Raw genomic sequence first — 25,732 nt, forward strand, 5'->3', positions numbered from 1 at the left:
TAGAATAGCACTAAGGGATCTTAACCCCCGCTCTGATACCAATTGTAACATCCCTGTCCCCCGGCGCCCGACCGGAGTTAACGATAGGGAGTCATGGACACGCGTATACCCTTTAAGGCAACCCGCCGTGTCCGTTACTGGTCCCAAGAGTCGACGGACGCATTGCTTTCCTTTGAAATTCCGATTCACCCGTATCCATTTACTTCTACTTACAGTCCTGCGCAAGGGAAAAGGAGATGGGAGGGGTGAGCAATCGAATTACTCAGTGAAGTGGCTCTAGTCCAGCTTGCCCGCAAGACACTCTACACTACTCTATGCGGAAGCCAGAACTAACCAATCACTACAATCAAACAGTGCAACATAATACATTTCATGACAACACCATTTCTAGCAACCTAGCAGTCAATCAATCACAACGAACTCAATCATTTCTACGCAACACATTAAAGAAGAATAGAACGACTCGACAACCTCCACAAGAGCAACTGACTCCAATCAACTTAGACTTAGGACCTATAGCCGTTTACGGACGTCCCCCCACGTGCCGGCCTATCCTGGAAGGGGTGCCCTCTCTCGGGAAAACCGTCCCCCTCTCCAGCTTCCTAGATGGCTATCCGAGTTGCAGCTCGTTGGCCCATCGGCACTGTCCGCCACCCGGTCGTAATAGCCATAATTATGCCACGACTCAGCATTGACTCGACTCGATCCTAGGCGCCACTTACATCATTTTATATCACGCATCTCGCGGTAGGCACTTCTTATATCCCGCATCTCGCGGTAGGCACTTCTTATATCCCGCATCTCGCGGTAGGCTCAACTCTTTACTCCCCGTGGGTACCTCGTGTTAGGCTACTGTCCCACGGTTCACAACACATCACATCCTAGACTCTAGACGCCCACCCGTTCTCGGTGGTCCAAACAGGACTACAAGCAACTCATTGACATTCATCTTTCACATTCTCAACTCATTCTCGTTATTAACCACTTTCACTTATCATTCACTTTCACTTCCACTTTCACATGCTTTAACACATAGACTCATAATCAAGATCACACTTAACACTACTCAACTTCATAACCCATTCCACATTCACTTAGACTCTTACTCCATATTTCACATAGTATTCAACATCACTTAGCAACCAACCTTAATAACATACACTGCTCAAGATTCCATCACAACACTTAGTACAATGCAACTACTTCCTCTAGCAACCTAGCTTCCATTCACATATCAACACATGGGACACAAATCATTCACACAACCATTCACATCAATAATAACCACATCAACACAAGGCAGTCCATTAAGTCCCATTTAACAGTGTGACGGTTCTTATGCATCATGAACATTCATCTATCACCCTAGCTTTCATCATGATCTAATACCCTAACTTCCACACAAGGATTAATCAATCCTAGATCCAACACAAGGTAATATAAAGATCCTGAAGCAAGAAGGGTTCAAGACACCTCACCTTAACTTAGATCTGAACTGAAGAGACGAGAGAAGATGAGATCCGAACCACCCGATTAATCAGTTACACCACCACCACACCGGCGATCACCACCACGACCACCACCACTCGTCCGCCGGAGAGGGAGAGAGAAGCGGACGGCGAAGAGAGAGAGAGAGAGAGAGGCGGCGCGCGGAAGAGAGAAGGAAGAGAAGAGGAAGAGACGCGACGGCTAGGGCTTCCAGTCTCCGGGAATCTCTGCAGAGCTTCGCTTCTCGATTTGTGAATGAGACAAAAAGAGGGGCTGCATCTCTCTTTATAAGGAGTAGGAGCTGATGGTCTTAGGGTTTTCGGGTTCTGGGCCGTAGAGAAGCCCGATTGGATTAAAACAAAATCAGGCCCGGGATAGGGATGTTACACCTATACTATCCTTTGTCATGTAGTCGTTTCAAAAGACGGTGAGGTGAGGTCTACGGCCAACTGCAACTTGTTGGACATAAGGCATGAGATTGTTTGGAAATCGAAGAGAATCTTCACCAATGTAACCACTAGGATGTGCACCAACAGGGTTTGAAGTATCTAAGTAGTATGATCTTACATTCAGGGTCAGAGCGATGTACATCCCCCGGCAGATTCCTTCTATAAAAAGCTAACAATAACCAAATAATCTCACTCACATCACGATCACTATCACAAGGTGAATATATACTCAGGATAAAACCACACTACCTTAGTACGCCCATATGGGTTCGTTGCAGAAATAGGAGACTCCTCTGTGCATGGAACCTCTTTTGTCCAGCCATAGAGAGTAGATGAAAGAAACACAAGCTGGAAAAACTAATCATGAGATCAAACGAAGATAAAAAAAAACTAAATAAAAAGAGCAAGTAATAGTGCGAACAAGGTTATCATTATAATTACGCAAAGGCTTCTCCACACTCTCACCTACTGCTTTAAGTCATGTTGACATCAATTCCACCAAGGACTTTCCGTGAGAGTGATTCAAGAAAACTAATATTCTCTAACACCTTTTTCTGTTTTCACTTTTCAGTTATACGTTTCATACATCTCTCTTGAATATCACCATATAGGCAGAGATAGCTGTACATGTAAGTTAGGTTGAAGCCCTCTTTTCTATGAAAGGAAACTAGTTTGTAATATTAGCTTAATGAATCAAACTAAACGTAAACATCTTGGTGTATTCAGTTTTTGGCATATCAATCATTATATATTTATTTCCTTAAATGGAAATGCATTAGTGTAGGCAAATGGAAAGAGAGAAAAGTTTCCAATTTCTTTTGCCTCTATTAACTGAGACTGAGCCAAAAAAAAACAAAAATGAATAAAACAATTTGGAGGTGCGGGGAATCGAACCCCGTGCCTCTCGCATGCGAAGCGAGCGCTCTACCATATGAGCTACACCCCCATTTTGATAACTTATACGGTAACAATATTATTAAATCCAAAACTTTATTGAAACATTTTTAACACTATTAGCTGATCTGTTATCTAAGCGAGAGTAACGTGAATAACGTGACGCAACCATCTGTCACACAATCCGAGGACGACACGATGCTGTAGCCTTAAAACTCCAAGACGAATTAAAGAGGTTGTACAATTCACCAACTAGCTCATAACAAAGTAACATATAGTCTATAGCTACATCTTAAACAGGCATTTTCTACACAGTACATAGAAGAATGAAAGCTATACAGAGCAGTGAATAATCCTCAATCTACTTAGGCGCCTTCACTTGATCCATTTGGTAATCTTTCTTCTTGTTCAGACTTACAATCACCACGAAAGACCGACAACCAAGAATCCACCTGGAACAGGAGCTAACCAAGAAATCATCAAAATTGATATGTTGTAGAATTCTCTCAAGAACAACCATATGCGTTATCATGTGGTTCACCTGTGGAAGTGCTTGAGCACTCAAACCTTAGACCTTGACGGGTTAAGATATAAAAGCAAAGATGTGTTTCATCGAACTTCTCTTGTGTAGCTTGGTAACGAACCAACTTCAATAATATCCACTAGCAACGTAGAATCTTGAGGGTTCAAGTCTACGATAGAGAGTTTTCAACTCAAAAGTCTCCACCTTTGTCTAGCAATATTCATGTTACCTCAAAGAAGGATCATCTCTTGGCTGGGAAGATGATGGAGTAGGAACACTGGAAGTGATCAGGTAATATAGTTAATTTCTTGGGAGTAGCGTCACCCATGAATCTGAAGTCTGTGTCTTTTAATTCCGCAAGAAAAATGAATGAATCGTAGCAAGAGATCCTGCATTCAAACGAAGATGTCAAAGACTATTTTCGTCTGAGGATCAAAGACTCTTTATCTTTTGACACCAAAATCTGATAATCCCACTTGACAGCAAACCAAGAAGCAAGTAAGCTCAAAATTAAATTCTAAAGTATTGAACTTTCTTGAATTAGGCAAAGGATAGATAGCTTGATATTACCTGATCGAAGGAGAGGTTGAAGATGAATGTTTTAACCCAACTCAAAACTGTGATCTGTTCTGTTCTGTTCTGTTCTAAAGGGGGAAAGTGTTAACGACCCTAATTGTTTTTTTTTTTTTTTTTTTTTGTGAATCCCTTCCCCGGTTTTGCAATTACGAAATCGACCCGTTCCGGTCAATGTACATTAAAGCTTCTATTGTATAGGTCAAGTCGTACTGCATTGGTTATCTCTCTCTCACTCAACCAAATTCCATCATCTGAATTTAAATAGGTTTTCAAGTGTTTTAAACAAATTTAAAATAACGATTTTAAACCGCAAAAAAAAAAGTTGTGATTGGTAAAAACATATTTTGGGTATATATAGTATGATACTTCCCCTAAGATAATTAGAGTTAACATAGATAATTAGTGTTATTATTGCTGTTATTTACGATTATAGATTTGAATATGAGTGTTTGATGGGAAAAGTTATAGAATCATGACTTAGTATAATAAGCACCAAAAAAAAATTTTAGCGTGGTTGGTCTTCAAGACCTTTTTTCCTTCTACTCTAGTATATACTGTTCACTCCTATGTATAAAACTCCATATTGTAATTAATTTTATTAAATATTACCGGTTTGCTAGTGATGTTTTTAGTCTTTTTTTTTTTTGAGAAAAGATGTTTTTAGTCAACCGTCTGTTAGTTAAACCACAATCTCAATATGCATTAAGTGCATATATTTCTCAGGGCATCTTAATCAGCTATTAAATCAATAGTATTTGATAAATTATATAAAGAATCTGTGCAACACTTGTGCCATATTTGTTTTGGTTTCGCTACCTGTGCTGTGCGTGTGTGGATGTTTTTGGAAATATTACAGTAGTATGAACGAGTATTTTTCTTGTATTAGTTAGGCTTTAACTAAAAATAGAGTAGCTGACCTTTGAATACAGAACTAGATTTTGATCCGCCTTTCAAAGGGCGGGTATATTTTTTTTTTTTTTGAAAAATTTAAGTTTTTATATATTGTTTTTTTAGTCATATTTGTTTTTGTAACATATTTGTGTTTTTATAATCATATTTGCATTTAATATAAATTTAATTTAATTTAAATTTTGGTAAATATATTAAATATGTTAAATTGCATAATTATACACTTATGCTAGCTATATCATTTCAAAAATTATTTTTAAACTTTATTCCTAGGTTTTGCAGCATATTGTATTTTCTTAGTATTTAGCTAACATAATTAGTCAAAATATTCATATCAAAAAGAAAACCGATTCGGAATCGACTCGAAAATAAAGTCTCATACTCTATTAGACCTAGTTTATATACTCAAATGGTTCTTATAGTGTTATATCTGAAAACAAATATCAAATCTAACCCACCCCGAAGACCGACCAAAATTTTTTAAAATCTGAAAAATATTAATTTTATACTTTTAGTTGAAGTACACTAATTTCATTTTTAAAATTTTATATTTTTTAAAAATTGTTTTATAAATTTAAATTTAATTATTATGCCAAATTCTTGTTTAATTATTAAGGCAAATGTATTCTTTACATGAATAATAGTAAAAATATACCCGCCCTTCGAGTAAAAAAAATCTACTTAATCCTATTCAAAAACTTACAAAATTACTATGCCAAAAATATATCCGTCTTTTAATTTATAATCATATTTTTGTATGATATGAATTAATAGAATAGATAATTTTGTAAGTATATTAAATATATCAAATTTCATATATATGTATTTGTGTCATATACGTTTGGGAAATTATTTTTAATCTTTATTCATAAAGTTTGCAATATGTTATATTTTTTGTAGTTTTCATATATGATAACAATTTTAGTTTCCCACATTTTATTTCTAAACTTAAGTAGGTACTTTATTAAAAGATAAAAAAAACTTATAAAAGTTGTTTGATAATAATGTAGATTAGTAATATCTAATTAAACTCAATTAGACAAAATAATTTTCAAACAGTAGAAATTTTAAAAGCCCATACAAATACACAATGCAACACAGTGTATCAAAATTGACTTTAGAATAATAGATTTGATTCCTGAAATGTTCTTATTTGTTAGATATATACTCAGAAAAAAAGATTTGTTCCAATTATTAGAAAAGATAGAAAAAACTGACGTAATATATTTTATCTACCCCCTACATATTCACATATTTTTCAATTGTTGTTTGTATGAATAACTGCATGGATAAGTGGTCATGCTGGTTTAGGGCGGTTACCCTATTATCAGACGGATTAATGTGGTGGTTATGCTAGTTTCATTGCAGTTATATTAAAAAGATATGTTTTGTTGAAATTGTATGTTGGATACAACATATATCAATAGGACAAACTGCATAATTATTAGAATAGATGCCCCCAGTAGCACGCCATCGTTTTTGTTGTGGCAAATTTTATTTTTATATGTGTTATTACAATTTACAAGGATTGGTAGCTGATGATATTTCATATAGATGATTAATGACTGAAAACAGGATAAATGTGACAAATTTTAATATCATTTTCAGACGCGTAAGAGATAAAAATTTGAAGTCATGTGTAAACTTATCCTTTCGTGACAAAACATGGACTGACAACCAATGAAGTTGTCAAATGTTTTGTATTTTAAGTAAATCCTACACTTGGCCACTATTAAACAAAACAAAATTCAATAAATTCTAGTACCCCAGTCCGCAGGGTAAAGCGACGTCGTCCTTGTACCCTAAATCACACTCAACTACGTGTCTTATTCCTCATATCATACTCTCGGTCGCCTATATATACTCGTGTCTCTCATTAACTGTATATACAGAAAAACAAACTTGCAATTCTACAAAAAAAAAGAAGATAACACAAAACTTTTTTTCCCTCTGTCACCAGAGAAGAAGAAAAAAATGATGGATTCTTTGGCTAAATGCTTCAACGGACTTCAAGAAAGGTACGAGAACGTTCTAGAAGCAAAACCCATTTACAGAGACGAGTTAAACATAACGTTGCCTGTGAATAGCTCAGTGGTTTCAGTAGAGCCCACCAAAAAGTCTCGTTGCTTGCAGAGAGCCAAGAGGATTGACAAATTCCTAAGGTTCGAAGAAGATGATGAAGACATGGAAAAGCCTCTGGCTAAGGAAGAAGGCCAAAAGCCACGTAAGGTTGTGAGGTTTCAGTTAGAGAATAATAAGATATTCGAACCAAAGAAGCCGGTGAGGTTCGATCTTGATGACCAAGGACTCGAACCAAAAGAGAAGTCTTTCGAAGAGAAAGAGAGTTCAAATAAGGCTGAAGGGAAGGAGGAAGTTGTGAGGGTTAAGATAAAGGTGACGAAGAAGGAAGCTCAAAGGCTATTAGCTAGCTGGAAAAACGACAATGTTTTGGATCTCAAGGATGTGGTGGACCAGATCGCACACGTTTCGGTCCATCAGCTTCAAGTCGATGTGGTTATGGTTGCTTGTAACAACGGGCGACAAGGAAATGGCTGTTGATTATCACATATGGAATACTTTTTTGGTATTTATTCTGGTTAATTATCAAAATTTTGTAGTTTTAGAGTAACATCTACCTATCTATCTATCTATCTATCAAGTCATCACGTGTATATATTTTGATAATACAATTTTTATAAGACGTATATATTCGTCACTTTTAGCACAATTATGCATTGTTTGTTGTGGGGTATGTCTCAAAGAAAATTTGAACGTATAGTAGCATTGAATAATCAAGACAATAATCAACTACACCCTGACCATTTAGTATTGATATTCAGTCATACCTAGTTAATGAGGTTGATAGACTTATTTGATGCACAAAACCCACATCAAATTAGGTTATCAGTCCATCTATGTACGTCCTCATCACACTGGGAAAAGAAGTCTTAGCCACATTTGGTCAAGACTAGTTTAATGAAAAATTGTTTTATTAGATAATAACGACAATGTTCCAAAGCAACATTATTTATACTACTATATAAATCTGACTCTTGACAAATTGAACCTTATACATGAGAGACGAAAAACAAATACATAATTTTGCGCCTTGTTTGGAGTTTCTGTGGGGTAAATAAACCTTTGCTAGGTTCAACATCTCACTCTGAGAACAAAACATATCTCGTATGAAAAATACATCGGCAAAAAGAAAGAAAAGAACAGGAAAAAACAAACTCCCCCACAAAATGAAACATGAAAATAATTTTATAAACCTTAATGATTCTAGGAAGGATTAAGGAAGTGATTACGCTAGTGTTTCCTCAGGCCATTCAATGATTCTGTCCAAGGCTATATATAACTAAAATGTTTTTGTAAAAAAGTGGGATCCCCTAAACGGTCGATTCAATATATAACTAACAAAGGTCGATTTCACAACCTTTAAATTATAGCCAGTTGACGATTTTCAAACACGTAAAAGATACGGTGGGCAAATAAATACAATTGAAAGCGTTGTCTTATAGCTATATCGTACATGAATAAGTACGCTTGTGATGTTATGACCATAACTATTGGCATTTAATCATATACTAATAACGTACATATGAACACGAAATTATTCAGCATATTAAGCGGTCTTATAATCAGATGATTTTATTACCAAGCACTACGCGTTACATTATCTTTTGGAACATATCAACTCTCATCACTGGGAGAAACTTCCTGGAAACTGGGGGCAACAACTACGTGACCGTGTCACGGGACCTGTCGTTAGATCCTACATCTTTCTTCAAGGGCCAAGACAGCCACAAGCTTGTAAAATTAAATATTTTATACCCTTTTAAAATTTAAAAGGAGTCGTTTGAAACGTGTTTCGACTAAGAATGTACTACCAATTGTTTACCTGGAAACTGAAGAGACGATGAGAAACACATTCCTTTGAATCAAGGAGATTAAAAGATCAACTTTAGCTTCATCATTGTAGTTTATTGCTTTGGACTTTTCTGTATTCTTTTACTATACTCGACCATTACTAAAAAAAGAATCAATAAAGAGGCAGTATTAGTCTAATAACCTGATTATGATCACAGTTTACAGTACTGCTGAAGTTATAACAGAATGTTTTCGATTTGTTCAAGAATTACTATCTTAAATCATTTTTAGTAAAAAAGAAAAACTATTTCATCAAATGACACTTGTCATTTTTCATACTATTCTTTTGGTTGTAATTGTATAGTATAAATGGGCTTGGGCTTTCGAACAAAAAAACAAATGGGCTTGGGGTAGGACTAATATAAAATAAAGAGTTGCATCTTCTCTACAATACTCGTTTTGCATTTCCCGCTCTCTTTTCTTAGGGCACTTTTATCGCTCTCTCGAGAGAGAGACTCCACTTCCACGGATACGATTGCCATCTCCGCCGCGTAATCGCCACTAGACCCGATACTAGCCGCGTTTCAAGGTAAGAAAGGAACAATTTTTCTTTCCGAGTTACATTTTCTGAGAAAAAGAGTCTTTTTTTTTCCTCTGTTTCGCTTGATTTCTTCAAACTAGTTGAAAGTTCGTTCTAGGTAGTGCTAATTTTTATTAATTATTCAGTTTATTTCCATCATGAGTTATTTCTGGTGTGAAACAAATCTTAGAATTGGGGGTTTAGGGTTTCTAAAATTTAAGAAATTGTGATTTTTTTTTGTGGTAATTCCAGTTTAAGACATCCAATGTCTGGGGAATTAGCAGTTGGTGAAAGTGTCTCATTCGCTGAACACGAGATTCTGAAAAGAAAGCACGAGACTTTGTTGAGAGACCATGAAACCACAATCTTAGCAATCGAGCTTCTCGAGAAGAAGCTGAGTGAGGCAGTGCTGCCTAAGAAAGAGGATGAGTATTGGGAGAAGAAGTATCTCGAACTGCAGAAGAACCTAGAGACCGTCGAAAAGGATATCCAAGACTTGATGTCTTCTGAAGTAACCGGTGAGGATTCAGGGACTGCTGCAACACTTGGAGAGGATCGTAAAGGTGTGTTTTTTTTGTCTTTCATATGTTTTGTTGTGTATGATTTTTGGGGTTGTGTAAACATGTTTCTTGGATGCAGTTGTGATTGAGATCAGTGATGATGATGAAGGGAACGGAAGCGAGAGCAGTGGAGGACGGAGTGATTCTGAGAACCAAGAAAAGTTATCCTTTTATATCTGATCAAGAACTTGAAGGAGATGGAGAAGTAGAGAGTAAAAAGTAGTAAAGTTGGTTGTTTAGTAAATGACTATGAATCTTATCTTTGATGTGTTGGTGTTGTTTATGGTTTTCAGAAAGGTAGTTTGTATGTTAAGTGGATTTAGCCTAACAAAAAGGTAGCAACAGAAGCAGCTTCTATCCTCAAAAGTATTTTCAGACTGTTCAAGTTGTAAGTAGTTAAAACATGAGATGCTATCAAGAAGCTTGTTTATGCTATTTTTTTAATCTGTTAAGCTGTGTGTTTTCTAAGAGACATCAAAACAACAGTGTGGAAACCTCTAAAATCAATTATGTGAGATGACAACTCAAAAGATACACAAGAGGAGGTATACTTACTAAAAAATTATAGAACAGGAGCAGATTTCAGTTTTTGTAGATTCGTCAAGTTTCACTCGGCGTGGACATCTTGGAGGCTCCATGTTCGGATTTGTGTTTAGGCTCAAGACTGGCTCGTCAGTTTCCAACGTTCTCCATTAGCTTTAACCAAATCAGACATCTTCGGCCTCTGGTCTGGTGCTTTGACAACGCATGACACTGCAATCTGCAACATCTTCACTATCTCCTCATATGTGTTTCTTTACCTTAAACGCTCAACGTAAAAAAAAAACAGTCCTCTCTCACTACCGAATGTAACCATCGAACAAATGGATAACCTCGTCTCCTGCGGTAGTAAGAATGGGCGAAGTCTATAATTGTTGGGTTTAGCTGGAAATAAATCTAGACCAAATCTATAATATTGGGCTTATATGGGCCTAAACCTGTCTTTGATTTATGTTGGTCGACAATTTAAGCCATTTATATTCCGTAGTAAAATGAAGAAAAAAAGAAAAATCTTCGCCTCTTCCTTAAAAGGATTCAAAAATTTTAGCAACAAAAATATTTTGACCGTACACCTGGAACTGGAAGGGAAATATATGATGTTTTAGCTGGGAAAAAAATCTTCAAAATTCAATAATAATGAATGATGAATCAAAATCTTCCTTTTGTAATTTTATATTTATAATATTTATGTACATTTATATTTTCGGTTTAATAATACTATACCTTTTATATAAATATTATATTAAAACTACAAACTCTTAATTATGAAAAGCACATAGAATAATATATTTATTTTAATAAAACTTGTAAGTTTAACTATATTATAAAATTAAAAATTAAAAAAGTTATTTTAATGTTTGATGAATTTAATAGTGTGACATAATTTTAATTATTTACTATTACATCTAACTTTACAATAATGTAATATTATTAATTTTTCATTACTGATTAAATACAACTTAAGTAAAGATTATAATATATATTTTAAAATAAAAATACATTATAAGATAATAATCATTCAGTGACTTTTAACTTAAAATAAAAGATAAAATTTCTATGATATTTATTTGTTATAATATAAAAATAATAATAATTACTTAGTATTTTTTACTTGAAAAAATATTAATTATGAAAAAAATAATTTAAAAATACAATAATACAATATATTTATGTTTACTTATAAATTTGGACCGATTAATAACAATAGTTGAACTATATTATTAAATAAAATATAAATTAAATATTTGTTGTGATGAATAATCTTACACTTATTTTAGTTGGATGATGTAACTTTATTATTTATTGTAAATGAAATTACACCAAATTTAAATTTTGATGATTTGAGTTTCAATCGAATTTCTTTTCCGGTCAAAGTTATATTAAAAGGCCCAGAGGTCAAGAATAAGGGATAACCCCGTTACAATCCTAATCCGCAAACTCATTAAAACAGAAAAGGCTAAAAATAAATTACAACCACAAAAAGCCTAAAGTCACTACCGACACAAGTCCACATGCTCCTACTGACACAATCGCGAAAAGTCTTCCACGTGTTTCAATTCTCCGCATCGCAGAGACATGCGTCACGCCTTCACCATCCCGACCAACACCGCTACGCCTCACCGTCGACAGACACGCCGGAAACTCAATTTCGTCGGTATACGTCTGATTTCATTCCGCAAGACACTGGAGACTGTAACTACAAACACCTTTACTTCGCCTGACTTTTTTACGGAGAGCTTCATCGAGGGTCATTCGAGATCTCATCCACTCCTAAGCCATCGAAATCACCATCTTCAAACACAGAACCTTCCTTTCTCAGAGAGCTTCAATCAAAACCCGAGATCTCATCCTGAAAAAAAGCGAAACCCCACCCACATAGAAAGCCACCAAAACGAAAAACAAAAAAAAACAAAAAAGCAAACCCTAATAGAGATGCCGCCGCCCACAGCAAGACAAGATGACACGGAAACTAGAGCCGACCGTTCCCCTTTAACGGAAAGGAACCACGCCGGAAACAAGAGCCGAACGCCCACCACGAAAAAGATGCGACGTCGGGAACAAAAGCCGAACGCCCACCACGAAAAGAGTGCGACGCCGGAAGCAGACAGACATACACTTACAATGATTGAAGAGAGGACTAACACAAAGGCCGGACCGACGATGGCTATGGAAGCCACACCGTCGGCCGGATGTAAATACCTCACCGGAGCTTTTCTCTCTCTAATATTTTCTCTCTCTAAGCTTTTTGGTTTCTCTCTTTTTCCTTCCTTTACACTAGCACCTTTATGAGTTACTTTTTGACGAAGCCTGATTTTCATTCGAATTAGCCTAAATGCATATGAATTGGTGGAAAATGTGAAACTATATGTTACTGAATGGTCACGTCAAGTGATGGGGAAAACTAAAATTCACCCTTTTGGAATAAAATAAATGAAACTGACCAAACAGGTAGGACTATCAACAATGGTGGTAAAGATTCAATAGTCTAATTTACAATTTCACAATCCACATCATCTTTCTTTTCTTATCTATTAGTGAAAAATCTATATAAATTTTATCTCTAAATAACACTCTGTCCTACCATTTTATACTTATGTATTGATATACTAAAAATAATAAAATGTAACTCAATTAAATATCTAATACAAATAATTTTCTTAAACAAAATATATATTTTTAATAGTTAACACATTTTAAATAATTAATCTTGAAATATGTTTTATAAAAATATTTCTTACTCTCCAAATAAAATAAAGCAAATCTCTATTTATAGAGATTTTAAAATGATTTAATTTTGATTAAAATCAAATAATTGATTTTATATAATCAGGGTGAAAATAAAATACCAAAAATTTATAGGCAGCCAATAAGAAAATCATATATTCAATTTTTATATTTTTAAAAGCAATGTTCCATTATGTGACATGTGTCTTTGTGCTTCCACTTTTCCTCTTTTCAACTAGTTATATAAATTTCTAACACAATCGAATCTAAGTTAACAATTTTGAATTTCAGCTGAATCATTACAAAGGTTTAACTGTGAAAAATTCAACAAGCCCATTGTAAATGGTCTAAGTGAGTGTGTGTCTGCTTAACCATGAGTTTGTGTATCCATTTCACCCTCAACAAAATGTCATTCACGTTCCAGTCCAAATTGATATGAACTTCGTTTCTCCTAGTTTTCGAATTTTTTAAACAGCAACAAAATTTGCACAGTTTTGTTAATAGTGATCATGTACAGATAAGGTTGCAGCAACAGAAACACACTTACATATCTGCATTGATTCAGTTTTAATAAAATTTCTCATATTAAAACAGAAAAGGTACAGAAAAAGTATTAAAAAAAAAGAAAGAGAATCAACTATGAAAATAATAAAACTAATAATTTTAGTATTTTACTTGAACTATCATGGTGTCAGTGTAGACTTCACAAAACTCCAGTATTTGTATTCAGGATTTTGTCTTTTCTCTGACCTATACAGATCTGATGATGAGAAAACTACAAGAAGATTGATGGAATCTCTGCAGTTTTTTTTTACCATTTCTGTTTTATTATCAAATAATGTATATATATATATATATATATATATATTTTTGTAGCAGATGAGCTAAAACAGCTGTAGAAGGACAGAGTCATATCATGGTATGTCCAATAACGCATTGGAATCCTGTTGTCACTCTTTCGGTTAACCTTATGAATAATTGAATATATTTGATAAAAAAAACATTATGAATATAAATCTTTTATGTAACTCTGGAGTGTCGATAGTTTTTTTTTCCTTTTATATAAAGATAGCATATTTAATGTTCCTGACTCAAAGTTACAATCTAACTGGGAACAATTCCGTGTTCGTACATCGAAACCTAGATGTACCACAAATCTTGGTTGGCCAGGTAGGTTTGAGCGATATAGTAAATAACATTTGTATCTCAAGTAAAACTAGATCTGGATCCGCACAACCGTGCAGATATTTGTTTTATATATTTAATATATATTTTAAGGTTATTTATATATTTAAATGTATATATAACTTTTAAATACAATAATTTTATATTTTTATATCGTAAATAAATAATAATTGTTTTTAGTTAGGATCTATTCTTAAAAATAGCACACATGAATCAAGGTTATGATTTCTATTTAAATATATAAGATACAAAAAGATAATATATTATAAAAAATATATCGGACAATAACACAAATAGTATGTTATATAATTCTTGATTTCAAAAAATTATTATTATTACTATTTTATGTATATACTGATATTCTGTTGGACAACAAAAATCATGTCAGCTGTTAATTAAAGATCAGTGCTCTATTTCATAAGATAAGTAGTTTAATCAAAAAGTATACTCCGTAATTTTAATATTTCAATACAATTTTTATATTTATTGAATTGTGTGACCAATTAAATTATATAAAACTTTTATAACTGATTGAAATAATAAATTAAATATTACTTTTTAAAAATAAAAACCATTTTTTATTAGTGATGTTTTTAACTACAATTTGAAACAGATAGACTATAAATTACTAGTACATTACGGCTGTTTAACCAATCCCCAAATTATCCAAGCCAACTGTTACACCAATGGAAAACAGTATGAACGGTTGATTTCTAAGCAGGTTCGTTGGTCACGAACTATACTGTTAACGGTTAAATTGAAGGACTATTTTATGTTTGTTCGACCTCTGTTGACTATACGGATATAAATTATTGCTTTTGGCTTATTTGAATGTCCAGGAAATAGACTATACGCGGACTATACTTTCATCCGGATGTTAAATTTCTGTCTTTAACAGATCCGGATTTAACATTTTTTTGTTTAAAAAAACTATTTTACAAAAACAAAATAATAGTACATAAATGATGAAGGAGATGAAAAGAGTAGCATTAGACTAGATGTGCAGATGGACGGGTGAGAAAAAGTTTGATTAGACTAATTTTTTTTTTATTTTGTTAAAGTTGTGACAAAAAAAAAACCGAAGCTAGCAGGTAGACTGATGTGATGATATTCCCATCTTTTTTCTTTTAAAGTTCATACTCAGAAAAAAAAAGGTTCATACTCATAAAATTATAATAATTCAAATTTCATCAATTCGCGTGTTGTATAGTGGCCACACAGGTCGGGTCAAGTAAGTTTGATTTGGGGTCAACATTGTCACGTGAATGAAGTTGTTAGTGATGGATGGCTTGGCTTCTACTTGAATGCTACACAGTCGAACCATGAAATAGCTTTGATTTTCTTATTTAGCTTTGATTTTCAAATCAAAGCTATTTCATCACAAAAGTAAGTATTTAGGATATAAATGGTAACATGAGAATAACTATGATTCGAACAGTATAAAAACATATTAACGTATATAGAGTTTTTTTGTTAATATCAAACTATGGTGTCATTTTAACATCATATTCATACTAAATATATTTCGTCAAAAGAAAAAAAACTCGAGCATAAACAAACGTCATTACTCCGGATTCAAGGTAGAATATGCGTGTACAAAACATTAAACTAGGGGGAAAAGAAATAAACTAGAGTAAGAAATCTTTAAAACCGTGATATGAGGTAGTTTAACTTTTAAGGCCAGGCATTTCTAAAGCAAAAGCGTTACCTCAATGTATCTATAAATTCCAACATGGAAATATATTTTATATCACTAGGCATCGAATTTCAATGAGAAGAACCATTTCTTTAAATTTAGCTTAGCGAAATACTTTAGCTCCTAGAACGAATAATTAGGAGAACCGTTTCACTAAATTACGTATATTTTTTATACTTAACATGTTCGTAACTATGCTTTTTTTTCACCAAACATTAACCAATAGCAGCATGAGTCATTCATTTTAGACTGATGATTCGATCCAGTTGATCATAGGTGCAACTGGCGACCACACTTTCTCATTTTGCTTGGTTACCGATTTCCATCAAATTATATGAAGAGAAAGATACTACACAATCAAAATAAAATGGTATTTTAGTACCAAATTAAATGTTATGATCGGAGATTACTTAAGCTTTCATTTTTTTTGTAACGATATTTTTCATTCATGCGTCTTGCGTCTGTAAAGAAAATATGTGATAGTATGATAAAAACCTTGTTTACCATTTATCCTACATCCTTACAAATTTGAAATAGATGACACTGATTGATTACAAAGGATATATACACACACATTATACACGCAACTCCATATACCTAAGGGCTGTTTTTTTAGCTCACCATTAACTTTCATTAATCTCTTCATCATCCATAAAAAGGTTTATCAATCAACCTCCACTACAGATTTTACCCACAATGTTATTACAGAATATAACCTACGAACATTATTAGTATGTTACAACATACTCTGGAAAAGCACTCAGGGAATGATGTAGGTCCTGGCTGATCGGTTTGATAATTGGCCATACTTCTTGCTGGTTCAAACTAACAAAAAGGCGAAATAGAAAAGGAAGAGGGAAGTATGACAGAAAACTCAGACCGACATTACAATGTAACATCTAAACATATGGAAAAAATCGTTCGTAAAAACATAAATAGAACTTCATCAAATGTAAATACATTTCCGTTATGACTCCACTGTTTTGAACATCATCAATAATTTCTGCAAAACCTTAATTAAGTATGTCTGCGAATTTACAGTGATTTAATCGAGTGTTACTTAGCTATAAATAAATAACGAAAATATATACACGTACAAATGAATTTCGCAATTGACATACAAAAGTCATTCAAACTTCCCAAGGCTAGAAAACCAGAAAACGAAGCGATTTTAAAATCTATACTATTAAAGAACAAGCACATTTGGATTTTTACTCTATTTACCCCTATTAAAAAGATTTTCTTTTGTATTCATTAATGACATTTTGAACATTCTGCATTGGTTCCTTTTTTAATTGTTTTTGGTTTGTCATTAACCACCGGTTTCTTAATTCAATTTTGGTATGTGATTATTCCGTATTTGATACTGCATCATTTTAATATTTTTCCAACCGGACATGTTTGAAACTGCATCGTTTTTTCTCAAATTATTTAATGGTTTGGTTTTAAACCGCTTTTTCCTAAATATAATCCCAACTATCTAACAAAAATTATTTATAAAAAATAAAAATTGTTTATTGGTTCAACCAGTGGTTCAACCGGTAACTGGATTTCGATTTTAGTAGTTTTTATTGGATTTTTAAATTTTGTTTTTTTTTTCAAACCCAAACTGAATTTATCTTTGATCAACCGGTAATCCGTTCAACCGCAGGTCTCAGTCGAATTTCAAAACACCGATCAAAACTATAAAACTGTTATATTGATTTATATTTAAAATATCTAATTCAAAATTAAAAACCTAAAAATACATGTATAATATAGTTTTACCGAACATAAATCTGAATATAAAATACATATATGACGGATTATATAAATACGTATATAAGATAAATGTGATTATATAAAATTTTCACCAAACATAAATCCGCGCTTTGAAAGCGCGGATCAAAATCTAGTATAAATTAAATACACTAAAAGTTCAAAAAGACTAAAGAATGTCATTGAATAGAGGAGGGCCATTTACAATCGGAAAATGCAAAATAAAATGAAAATTAAGGGAACTTGTTGCTGCAGTATTAAACTCCTAAGACCATCTTAAATGGTTATTCTATTTTAGAATAGCTTTCATTCTAATATAGTGATACTCTACAATAGGATATAGTTTATCTCCAATGGTTTACTTTATATTTAATTCTAAAAATAAATATTGTAAATATATTATTTTAATTTTACAACTAATACCTTTTATTTACAAAACTTACAGATCGATCCCTTACATTTTTATTTTTTTCCCCAAAGTTTTCATAAATTATATATCTATATCGAACATTTATTATATTAAATATTACATTACATTATACTAATAGCATAATGCATTTTAATTTAGACATCCTTACAAGTGTATTTTTCCCACAAATGATCATTAATTAATTTCGGATTGTGAAATAAGTTTTTTTCATCTTATAAAAATTATTTTAAATTTTATTGCTTGTTTTGGCTAATAATAATAAATTTTAAACGTTTTATATATTATATATATATATATATTGTTTAAACATAATTATGTGTTGTTAGCATAATTATTAAATTAAATAAAATATTACAAAATAAAAAGATTGGAAAATAAAAGGACGACAGCATAAATTTATTTTTAATTCTATAAGAAAGTAAGAAATATAATTACTTCGAATATAGAGTAAAAAATAGAGTTACACTATTTTAGAGTAGGATAAAGAGTGGAGTTGAAGAGTATTTTTACTATAATAGAGTTTAGTGTAAAAAATAGAGTGGGGTTGGAGATGCCCTAAAAACCCGAAAGAAAAAACATGGCTAATAGTTTTTCCTCCAGCTTTATCCATTTTTTTCTTTCATTCGAGCTATTTTCAAATACAGACGTAACCCTACTTGTAAATATGATAAATTCACAAGGTTATTGTGTGTGTGTGTATATATAATATATATTAATATATATATTAACTAAATCAGTGGTAGAATTATTAGGAAAAAGGAAAACCTAGCTAACATTCAAAAAAGAAGGAAAACCTAATTAACTCGCTAGGGTTCATCAAGCCACATTTGGTTAACCTAAAAGATGATTAATTGCATACGCCGGTAGTTATGAAGAAAGTGGGAGATACCAGGACTAAACACTAACACGTTGGTCACATTCTTCAAAACGATGCTCTGAAAACATAAGAACCCAAGATACCGAAGGTTAGTTTTACCATGATACGTACGAAATGTTATGCATCTATGACCAGATTTGAAGTAAGACGATACGTTTATGCAGGGACAACTAAAATTCAAGATTGATCAAGAAAATTGGAATACCTAAAGGAGAGGAGCTCCCTTCAGTCCAATCAGAGAGAATCAATGATCCAATTTGTCTACCGCATCATACATTCATTTAACGAGTTAGTTTCAATTTTTGTGACTCGGTATTTGGATGAATGAGTCGGAGGCTAATTGGATCATATCACAACCTGTGAATGGACTCAAGGAAGCTCTCTATCTATTGTTTGTGTATGTGTAATGTACGCTATATATGGATATCAATGCATTTTTTTCGATCTTGTACTCAGGGTACACTGAACACCACACAAAAATCTTGATGAAACTCTGAGAACTAGAAGCAAGGGATTAAAAAAAGTCTATTCTTGACGTGAACTGCCGCAAATTTAAAGAATAACACTAGAAACCAAGAGAGCATAATTTTGAATAATATGCAGCAAAGTTTGATGGAAAAGAAACAAACCCTAGATCTCATACACAAGTTAAACTAATCGTAAATAAAACTTCGATTACAATAATTCGTACGTATATAAAATGGAGAATGGAAGAGACATAGGAAACTTTGGAACAAGAGAGTAATGGAAAAAAGAGATGAAATTTGTATGTATGGATTGATGCATTATGCATATATATGGATGACAAGAATGGATGAGAGAGGTAAAGTAAGAGCTTAAATACAAGAAGATATGCTGGAGAGCGAAAGAAAAAGAATAAAAATATATGCAGATTGAGAGAAATGGATACAACAAGTATGCAAACTAGTGATGGTTTTGTATAAGCTCCAAATTTTGAACCTTTTAAGATAAATTTTATAGAAAAAAAAAATTTCTCTGATTGATTGCCTATATATTTTTCTTAACTTCTTTGGTACGTGTACCTGAACAGAAACAAAGATAATTATAGGAATCTGGCAACTAATATTATGCGTATAGAGTAGTTTTAGAGCACTTTTATTCCTTCAAACTTTAGAAAAGTTCTTAAACAAAACTATCAATATTTTAACAGAATTTACTTGTATATTTAAATTTAAATAAAAAATAAAATTATACCTCTTATAAAATTATGTTTCATGAATTTTAACTTTTCTTCACATTTTTTAATTATTCTTTACCATAAGTTTTTTGATATTTCAAATAGAGGTATTCTTAGACCTGAATAGTTACCTGTCCTCATCTACAAACATTCATATATACATATAAAATTAAAAGTACTTATTAGTCTCTTTGGGTTATATTACTAGTTTATATACTGTTACTCGCATATATAGTGTTAAAATAACAAATCATATGCTATTTAATTTTCTTTTCTTCTAAAAAAACCACTATGGTCATATACAAATATTACCTAATATTGTTGATCATCGTTCATGATCACCTTTCACCCCCATTTTCTTACTTTTGAGGTCCCTTGCCGATATAAATCATCTCCATTTTTCTTAAGCGACTTACCAAATGAAATGAGTCACCAAGAGAGATTGCAACATATTGCAACGTGTTGACCAAAAATAACATTGCAATCTAAGGAGTTCCAGTTACCATTTGTCTGAAATTGCTTAGACGTTCTTAATCACCTTAATGTTAAATCTTTTCTTTACTTTAGTTCTATACTATTTCATCCAACGCTTAATTTTTGTTTGCATTTTGTTACTGATTCTCCATTTAAGTGTTTGTTTTGATTTTGAAAGAAAACATAGAGAATCTCTCTTTTATATTCAGATCACTGACTTTATTAGGAATTAGCATAGGCTTTATCATGGACCAAGTCCAACCCGTCTAGAGCCTGCCCCGATCACTGATCATATCAGGTTTCAATTTGGCTAGTACAAAATCCAATGGGGCTCCTTTGTTCTTAGTTTTATTACAAACTCAAAAGTCCTATGCATCTTTAGGGAGAGATGAATACAACAACTCAAGACACAAATTGAAAATCAATAGCAACACTTCAAATCCAGAACCCACAAAACATTAAAAGAAACGAATGAACAAATCCAACACTTGAAACCATTTAACCAGCCGATGGTTTGCTTGTGTGTGACATATGTCAGTTCTTCATTGTGGTCACATGTGTTCAGAAGCATTTCCACAACATCTTTGGAAATCCTCGAAGCTTCGTTCTTCAACTGCTCGATCTTGGCATCAGTTTCTTGCTCAAGCCTCTTCACGTTTGCACCTGAATCTCAACTGGTCTGTTTTTTTTTCGCAGTAAAGTTCTCTCATCAATAACAAGTCTTAGAAAGCTTACGCACACGTGTTTGTTTTATTAATTTACCTCTTGGAGTTTCCTCTGGAAACCATGCTCAGTACTGGTTTTGTGCTCAGCAACCTCTGTTTCAGCCTCTTCCTTGGCTTGCTTCAGTCTCGCCATTTTTTGCTAAAACCCAAAATATATACATACACAACGAGCTCTAAGTTCCAATCTAATGATAGTCAAACCAAAGACATTAACTATATGTAACTCAATCAGATGCAAGAACTTTATAGTTTCAGACGGAATGTACAGAACGGAGCTTGTGATTACCGGTCCTAGCGGCATTGACAATCTGCTGAGCTTCGTGTTCAGGCAGCAAGCAGTTGCTGGATACCTCCATGGTTACTTGTGGATTCCATGTTTTCTTGAATAAGTTTAAGAATCTATTTCTGTTTTTCAAGAACAGCAAAAATCATTTGATTAAGATCATATTAAGTTTGTGAATTTCATAAACTATGAGAACTCCGAATGCGAGTGTCTAGGCATTGTCTAAACGAACTACACAAACATTGTTCTAAAGAGTCAACGCAGATTTGATCAAGCCGAGCATAACGGGATACTTTGATTATATATATATAAATCTAGGGGGAGAGGGAGAAGAAATATATACCTGCTTTCAATGGCGAAATTTGAGAGAAGGAGAAGACGAGAGAGATTTGAATAAGGAACGTTTTAGATCATATTGAATATTTTCCAATACAGAAGTACAAGAAGAGAGCAGAAGACGAGTGTTAATGGGCCATAAAGTATACACGCGCCAGCCCACTCTTGAGTTTAAATGCAAGCCACGAGCACGCGTATATCTGTAAAATTACAACTTTTAAACATTTTTTTTGTTTTATTAAAAGTATGGTCTTTAGATCTTAGTCTCTCTCTAGGTCGGAAATCCACAATGCACTAATACCGAAAACATAACGGAAATTGTTTTTTCTTCCACCAGATTTCAAATTAGAGCACAACCACACCGACATAAACAACTAAACCAACAGCTTTTACCCCAAAAAAAACTAAACAACAGCCTGCCACATCCAGTTTTCTTTTTACCATAGAAAAATAGTTATGTTAGTTAGACGTGAAGGAATTATAACATTGGCTGTAAGCTCTATTATACTAGCCAAATAGAGAAAAAGAGAGAAAGTTTTAATGTCTTAATTTTTAACGTTGAACTAAAAAGACGTAGTATTAATCTTTGTCCGTTCTTCTTATAATACTCAAGAACCAAGATTGTTTCGATTCATTAACCAAAGAAGTAGGCCTACAAAGAAGAATCTATTTTTGCGATGGAAATGAGGACTAGGTCAACGCTCGACAGGATTTGTTTTTCTCAAGTTTCAACACATTTATTAACTATTAATTATAATGGAGTGTAATGTCAACTACATCTACAAATCTGAATATCGATTGCACACTTATTGATAACAACACGTTTCAATAATCGATAATGTAATTCTACCAAAAAAATAAAAATAATCGATAATGTAATAGAATAAACCTAGAGACTTTGTAAGAGACACGTAGGAGGCGTAGCTTAATTTCAAAAGTTTGGATGTTTTTTAATTCGAAAGTGGTCATGTATCGTAGATTGATTAACGCATTTTATTTACTACTCTGCTGAAACACCAATTTATCCGTAATATGATCTATGTGCATCATATGTGGGATAAGAATGGTTTCTTAGGTGGACCCAGTTGAAATACAAAAGAATAATCATTGCATAAACCACGTCATTGCCTGGAGTAAAGTCTTATACTCTTATGTATGTATGATCATCATGACCATTCATATATTATATATAGAGACCTTATATATTTATTTGTGTTACAGTCATTTTAAAAGTACGTTGATCGCTAAGTATTTCGTCATCGGCATCTCATTTATTCAAAAGCCGCCAGTCTTGTTTGGCGTAGCAAAATTTTATTGTTCTTTTGCGTGTGTTTACAGAAAATATATAGATCCACAGTAAAACAAGAGAGATGAAAAAGCAAACTACTTTATTTTCTGACCGGTTGAGCTACTAATTAAAGAATTGAGTAATGTTATCCATCGGATTATCTTATGAAACCAGAAGTTGAAACTTAACACGAATTATTATTTAGTTTAATATTAAAAAAGTAAGTCAGCTAAGGTTTTATCATCGAGCTATTGGTTGACATTGTCGGATGAAAGCGATTTATAGGACTAGTAAGTAATTATTAATTCTATTTAATCTAATGTTGTTTAAAGATCTAACAATGACATGAACTTTTAGCATGGCCGAAACGTTACACGTTCACGTGTCAGTGACGTTTAGTTTCTTCCCACGTATCCAAAACTCCATTATCTGTAATTATTATTTTTGTGTATTTTGGCCGGCTCGTATTTCTTGATATTTTTTTCTTGATTTGATTATAGTTTCTTTTTCTTTTGCTACAAGATTTGATCATAGTTGTTTCTGGTTATAATTTGAAAACTAATATTATCTTAATTTTGAGAGCTTTACCATTTCAACATGACAGGCATAATACTTACGGGTATGCAATGCACTGCACTGCACACTCAAAGCGTAGATCAGAAAATGGTTACCAAAATTTTTTCTAACTATTTTTTAAAAATGAATCTTAATTATATTCATCAAAAACAAATTTCTTACAATGACTGTAACTTATGTTTGAAGACGAAATTGGAAATAATCTGAAACTAGTTCTTATGAAGAAAAATCTGTCGAAAAATAACTATGGTTGCATGTTTTTTTCATAAGATACTGCCTCCAAATTTCCATGCTAGAGATTTGGTTTTCTGATCTGCTTGTCCACTTCCTTTATTCAATCCTGCTGCTGAAAAGATGATTTTCCTCATGTCTCGTCCATTTCGTTCTTTCCAGATTGCATATAACAGGCGTCTGAAAAAGGTATTTGAATAGAAATAACTCGATCTTATTTCAATTAACTGTTCTTTAGTAAGCAAATGAATCCCGTCCCATTCCTCGGTGTCCTGTGACGAAAGAAACTTCAGGGAGAGGTTTTTCCATACTTCCTCTAAATAGCTACATCCAAAACATATGATTGCGAGTCTCCTGGGCGTCTTGACATAATTATAGGTTTATCACTCCTCGAACATTCCAATGTGAGATAAGGTCTCCTGTTGCGAAAATGTTATGGATGGCTAGCCAAGCCATGACTGAGTATTTCAGAATGTTATATGAAAACCATATCCTTCGAGACCAGTCTATATGTGGTTGCTACACCTTTAAGAGTTTCCAAATCTCTTTCGATCTAAACATTGGGCTGTATGAAGCTTCTCTGTTTTCCCATAGCCTTATATCTTCGTTTGATCAGATCCTCTGCTGATCTTTCGATTCTTAATTTTATCTTCGATGAGATTGAAAATTATTACCATGTGTCGTCGTCTTCGGTGAGACTGCAGCACCTTTTCAACAGTATCATGTAGGTGAATAATATCCATATCAATAATTCCACCCCTTTCAGTTCCGATCGGTAAGAGTCGGTCCAGTGGTCACCATGTATCAAACCATAAAAAGTTAATTCTTAGATATTCATACTAAATGGGTTCATTATTTCTACTTTATACATTAATTAAACACACATTACTTATTTTGGAGGTGTTAGTTAATTTTCTTAGATATTCATATGAGTCATAAAATTCAAGAATATCCAAACATTTGGACAACTCAAGGTTTATGATAATCTATATCTACCATGTAAACATTAAGCATTAATATATAATACTTTTATTTGAGACCTGGAAATAATTTGACAATAGTTTATGCAACGCACTATCGTTTATTTCTGTTATAATTAATTAAATTTTGTAAGTGACTCAATAGCACCAACATTATTCTATGTGATATGTTTTCAAAATCAGCCGAGCATTGACATTAACTTATTAAATGGTAATACTCTGAATCTGGAATCTGTCATTCCAGCCGGTATCATTGAATTTATTTAAATTAATGTCGAAAGCGGATAATGCAAAAGTTTTTCGTTTTGAAATATATAAGAGAATATACCATTGCTCCTCGACATTTTCATACTACCTGGATTTATAGTCTATATGATCTGGGTTATATTATAGCAAAAATATCCCTATGATTGAATGTCAAATTTCTGATAATTTGAAAAATTGCCTCCCAATATTTTTGCTTGTTCATTTTTCAACCGGAATTTTATTTATTTAATTATTATTTTTGTTCTGAATCAATCTTAATATGGTATTCCATATTAGGGTTCAAGTTGAGCAAAATAGATTACTCAGCCAATATAG

At 33.0% G+C, this 25,732-nt stretch overlaps 3 protein-coding genes, 1 long non-coding RNA gene, 1 other non-coding gene and 1 pseudogene across 6 annotated transcripts; 2 read left to right on the forward strand and 4 right to left on the reverse strand.

Moving 5' to 3' along the window:
* Positions 1 to 1,541: 1,541 nt before the first annotated feature.
* Positions 1,542 to 2,544, reverse strand: LOC130498949 (uncharacterized). Its single transcript, XM_056992814.1, has 4 exons — positions 2,524 to 2,544; positions 2,187 to 2,294; positions 1,915 to 2,106; positions 1,542 to 1,814 (listed from the first exon to the last, which is right to left on the reverse strand). The coding sequence occupies exons 1-4, from the start codon at positions 2,542 to 2,544 to the stop codon at positions 1,542 to 1,544; spliced, it is 594 nt and encodes a 197-aa protein (XP_056848794.1).
* Positions 2,545 to 2,810: 266 nt separating this feature from the next.
* On the reverse strand, positions 2,811 to 2,883 carry TRNAA-CGC (transfer RNA alanine (anticodon CGC)). Its single transcript has one exon. It is a non-coding gene; the product is annotated as a tRNA-Ala (tRNA).
* A 127-nt stretch (positions 2,884 to 3,010) lies between these two features.
* Positions 3,011 to 4,030, reverse strand: LOC130498440 (uncharacterized). Of its 2 annotated transcripts, none has more exons than XR_008937330.1 (3): positions 3,925 to 4,030; positions 3,373 to 3,743; positions 3,011 to 3,295 (listed from the first exon to the last, which is right to left on the reverse strand). It is a non-coding gene; the product is annotated as an uncharacterized LOC130498440 (long non-coding RNA). The 2 variants fall into 2 exon arrangements; XR_008937329.1 differs by having other exon boundaries at positions 3,014 to 3,283.
* A 2,699-nt stretch (positions 4,031 to 6,729) lies between these two features.
* Positions 6,730 to 7,567, forward strand: LOC108836944 (uncharacterized). The gene has a single exon (XM_018610033.2). It carries the CDS (start codon positions 6,814 to 6,816, stop codon positions 7,396 to 7,398), a length of 585 nt encoding a protein of 194 aa, XP_018465535.1. The 5' UTR covers positions 6,730 to 6,813; the 3' UTR covers positions 7,399 to 7,567.
* A 1,605-nt stretch (positions 7,568 to 9,172) lies between these two features.
* On the forward strand, positions 9,173 to 10,295 carry LOC130498430 (uncharacterized). Its single transcript, XM_056991782.1, has 3 exons — positions 9,173 to 9,298; positions 9,542 to 9,852; positions 9,929 to 10,295. Exons 2-3 carry the CDS (start codon positions 9,555 to 9,557, stop codon positions 10,027 to 10,029), a joined length of 399 nt encoding a protein of 132 aa, XP_056847762.1. The 5' UTR covers positions 9,173 to 9,298; positions 9,542 to 9,554; the 3' UTR covers positions 10,030 to 10,295.
* Positions 10,296 to 21,265: 10,970 nt separating this feature from the next.
* Positions 21,266 to 21,831, reverse strand: LOC130498647 (V-type proton ATPase subunit G2-like; annotated as a pseudogene).
* Between the last annotated feature and the right edge of the window lie 3,901 nt (positions 21,832 to 25,732).

Source organism: Raphanus sativus, chromosome 8 (assembly GCF_000801105.2).
Source record: "Raphanus sativus cultivar WK10039 chromosome 8, ASM80110v3, whole genome shotgun sequence".
Taxonomy (NCBI): Eukaryota; Viridiplantae; Streptophyta; class Magnoliopsida; order Brassicales; family Brassicaceae; genus Raphanus; species Raphanus sativus.

Coding starts and splice junctions, on each gene's coding strand:
- LOC108836944 (XM_018610033.2), top strand. CDS start 6,814: ATGATGGATTCTTTGGCTAAATGCTTCAACGGACTTCAAGAAAGGTAC.
- LOC130498430 (XM_056991782.1), top strand. CDS start 9,555: ATGTCTGGGGAATTAGCAGTTGGTGAAAGTGTCTCATTCGCTGAACAC. Junction 9,853..9,928: donor ACTTGGAGAGGATCGTAAAG/GTGTGTTTTTTT, acceptor TCTTGGATGCAG/TTGTGATTGAGATCAGTGAT.
- LOC130498949 (XM_056992814.1), bottom strand. CDS start 2,544: ATGGTGATATTCAAGAGAGAT. Junction 2,107..2,186: donor ACCCATATGGGCGTACTAAG/GTAGTGTGGTTT, acceptor GGTTATTGTTAG/CTTTTTATAGAAGGAATCTG. Junction 1,815..1,914: donor GCCGTAGACCTCACCTCACC/GTCTTTTGAAAC, acceptor TCTACGGCCCAG/AACCCGAAAACCCTAAGACC.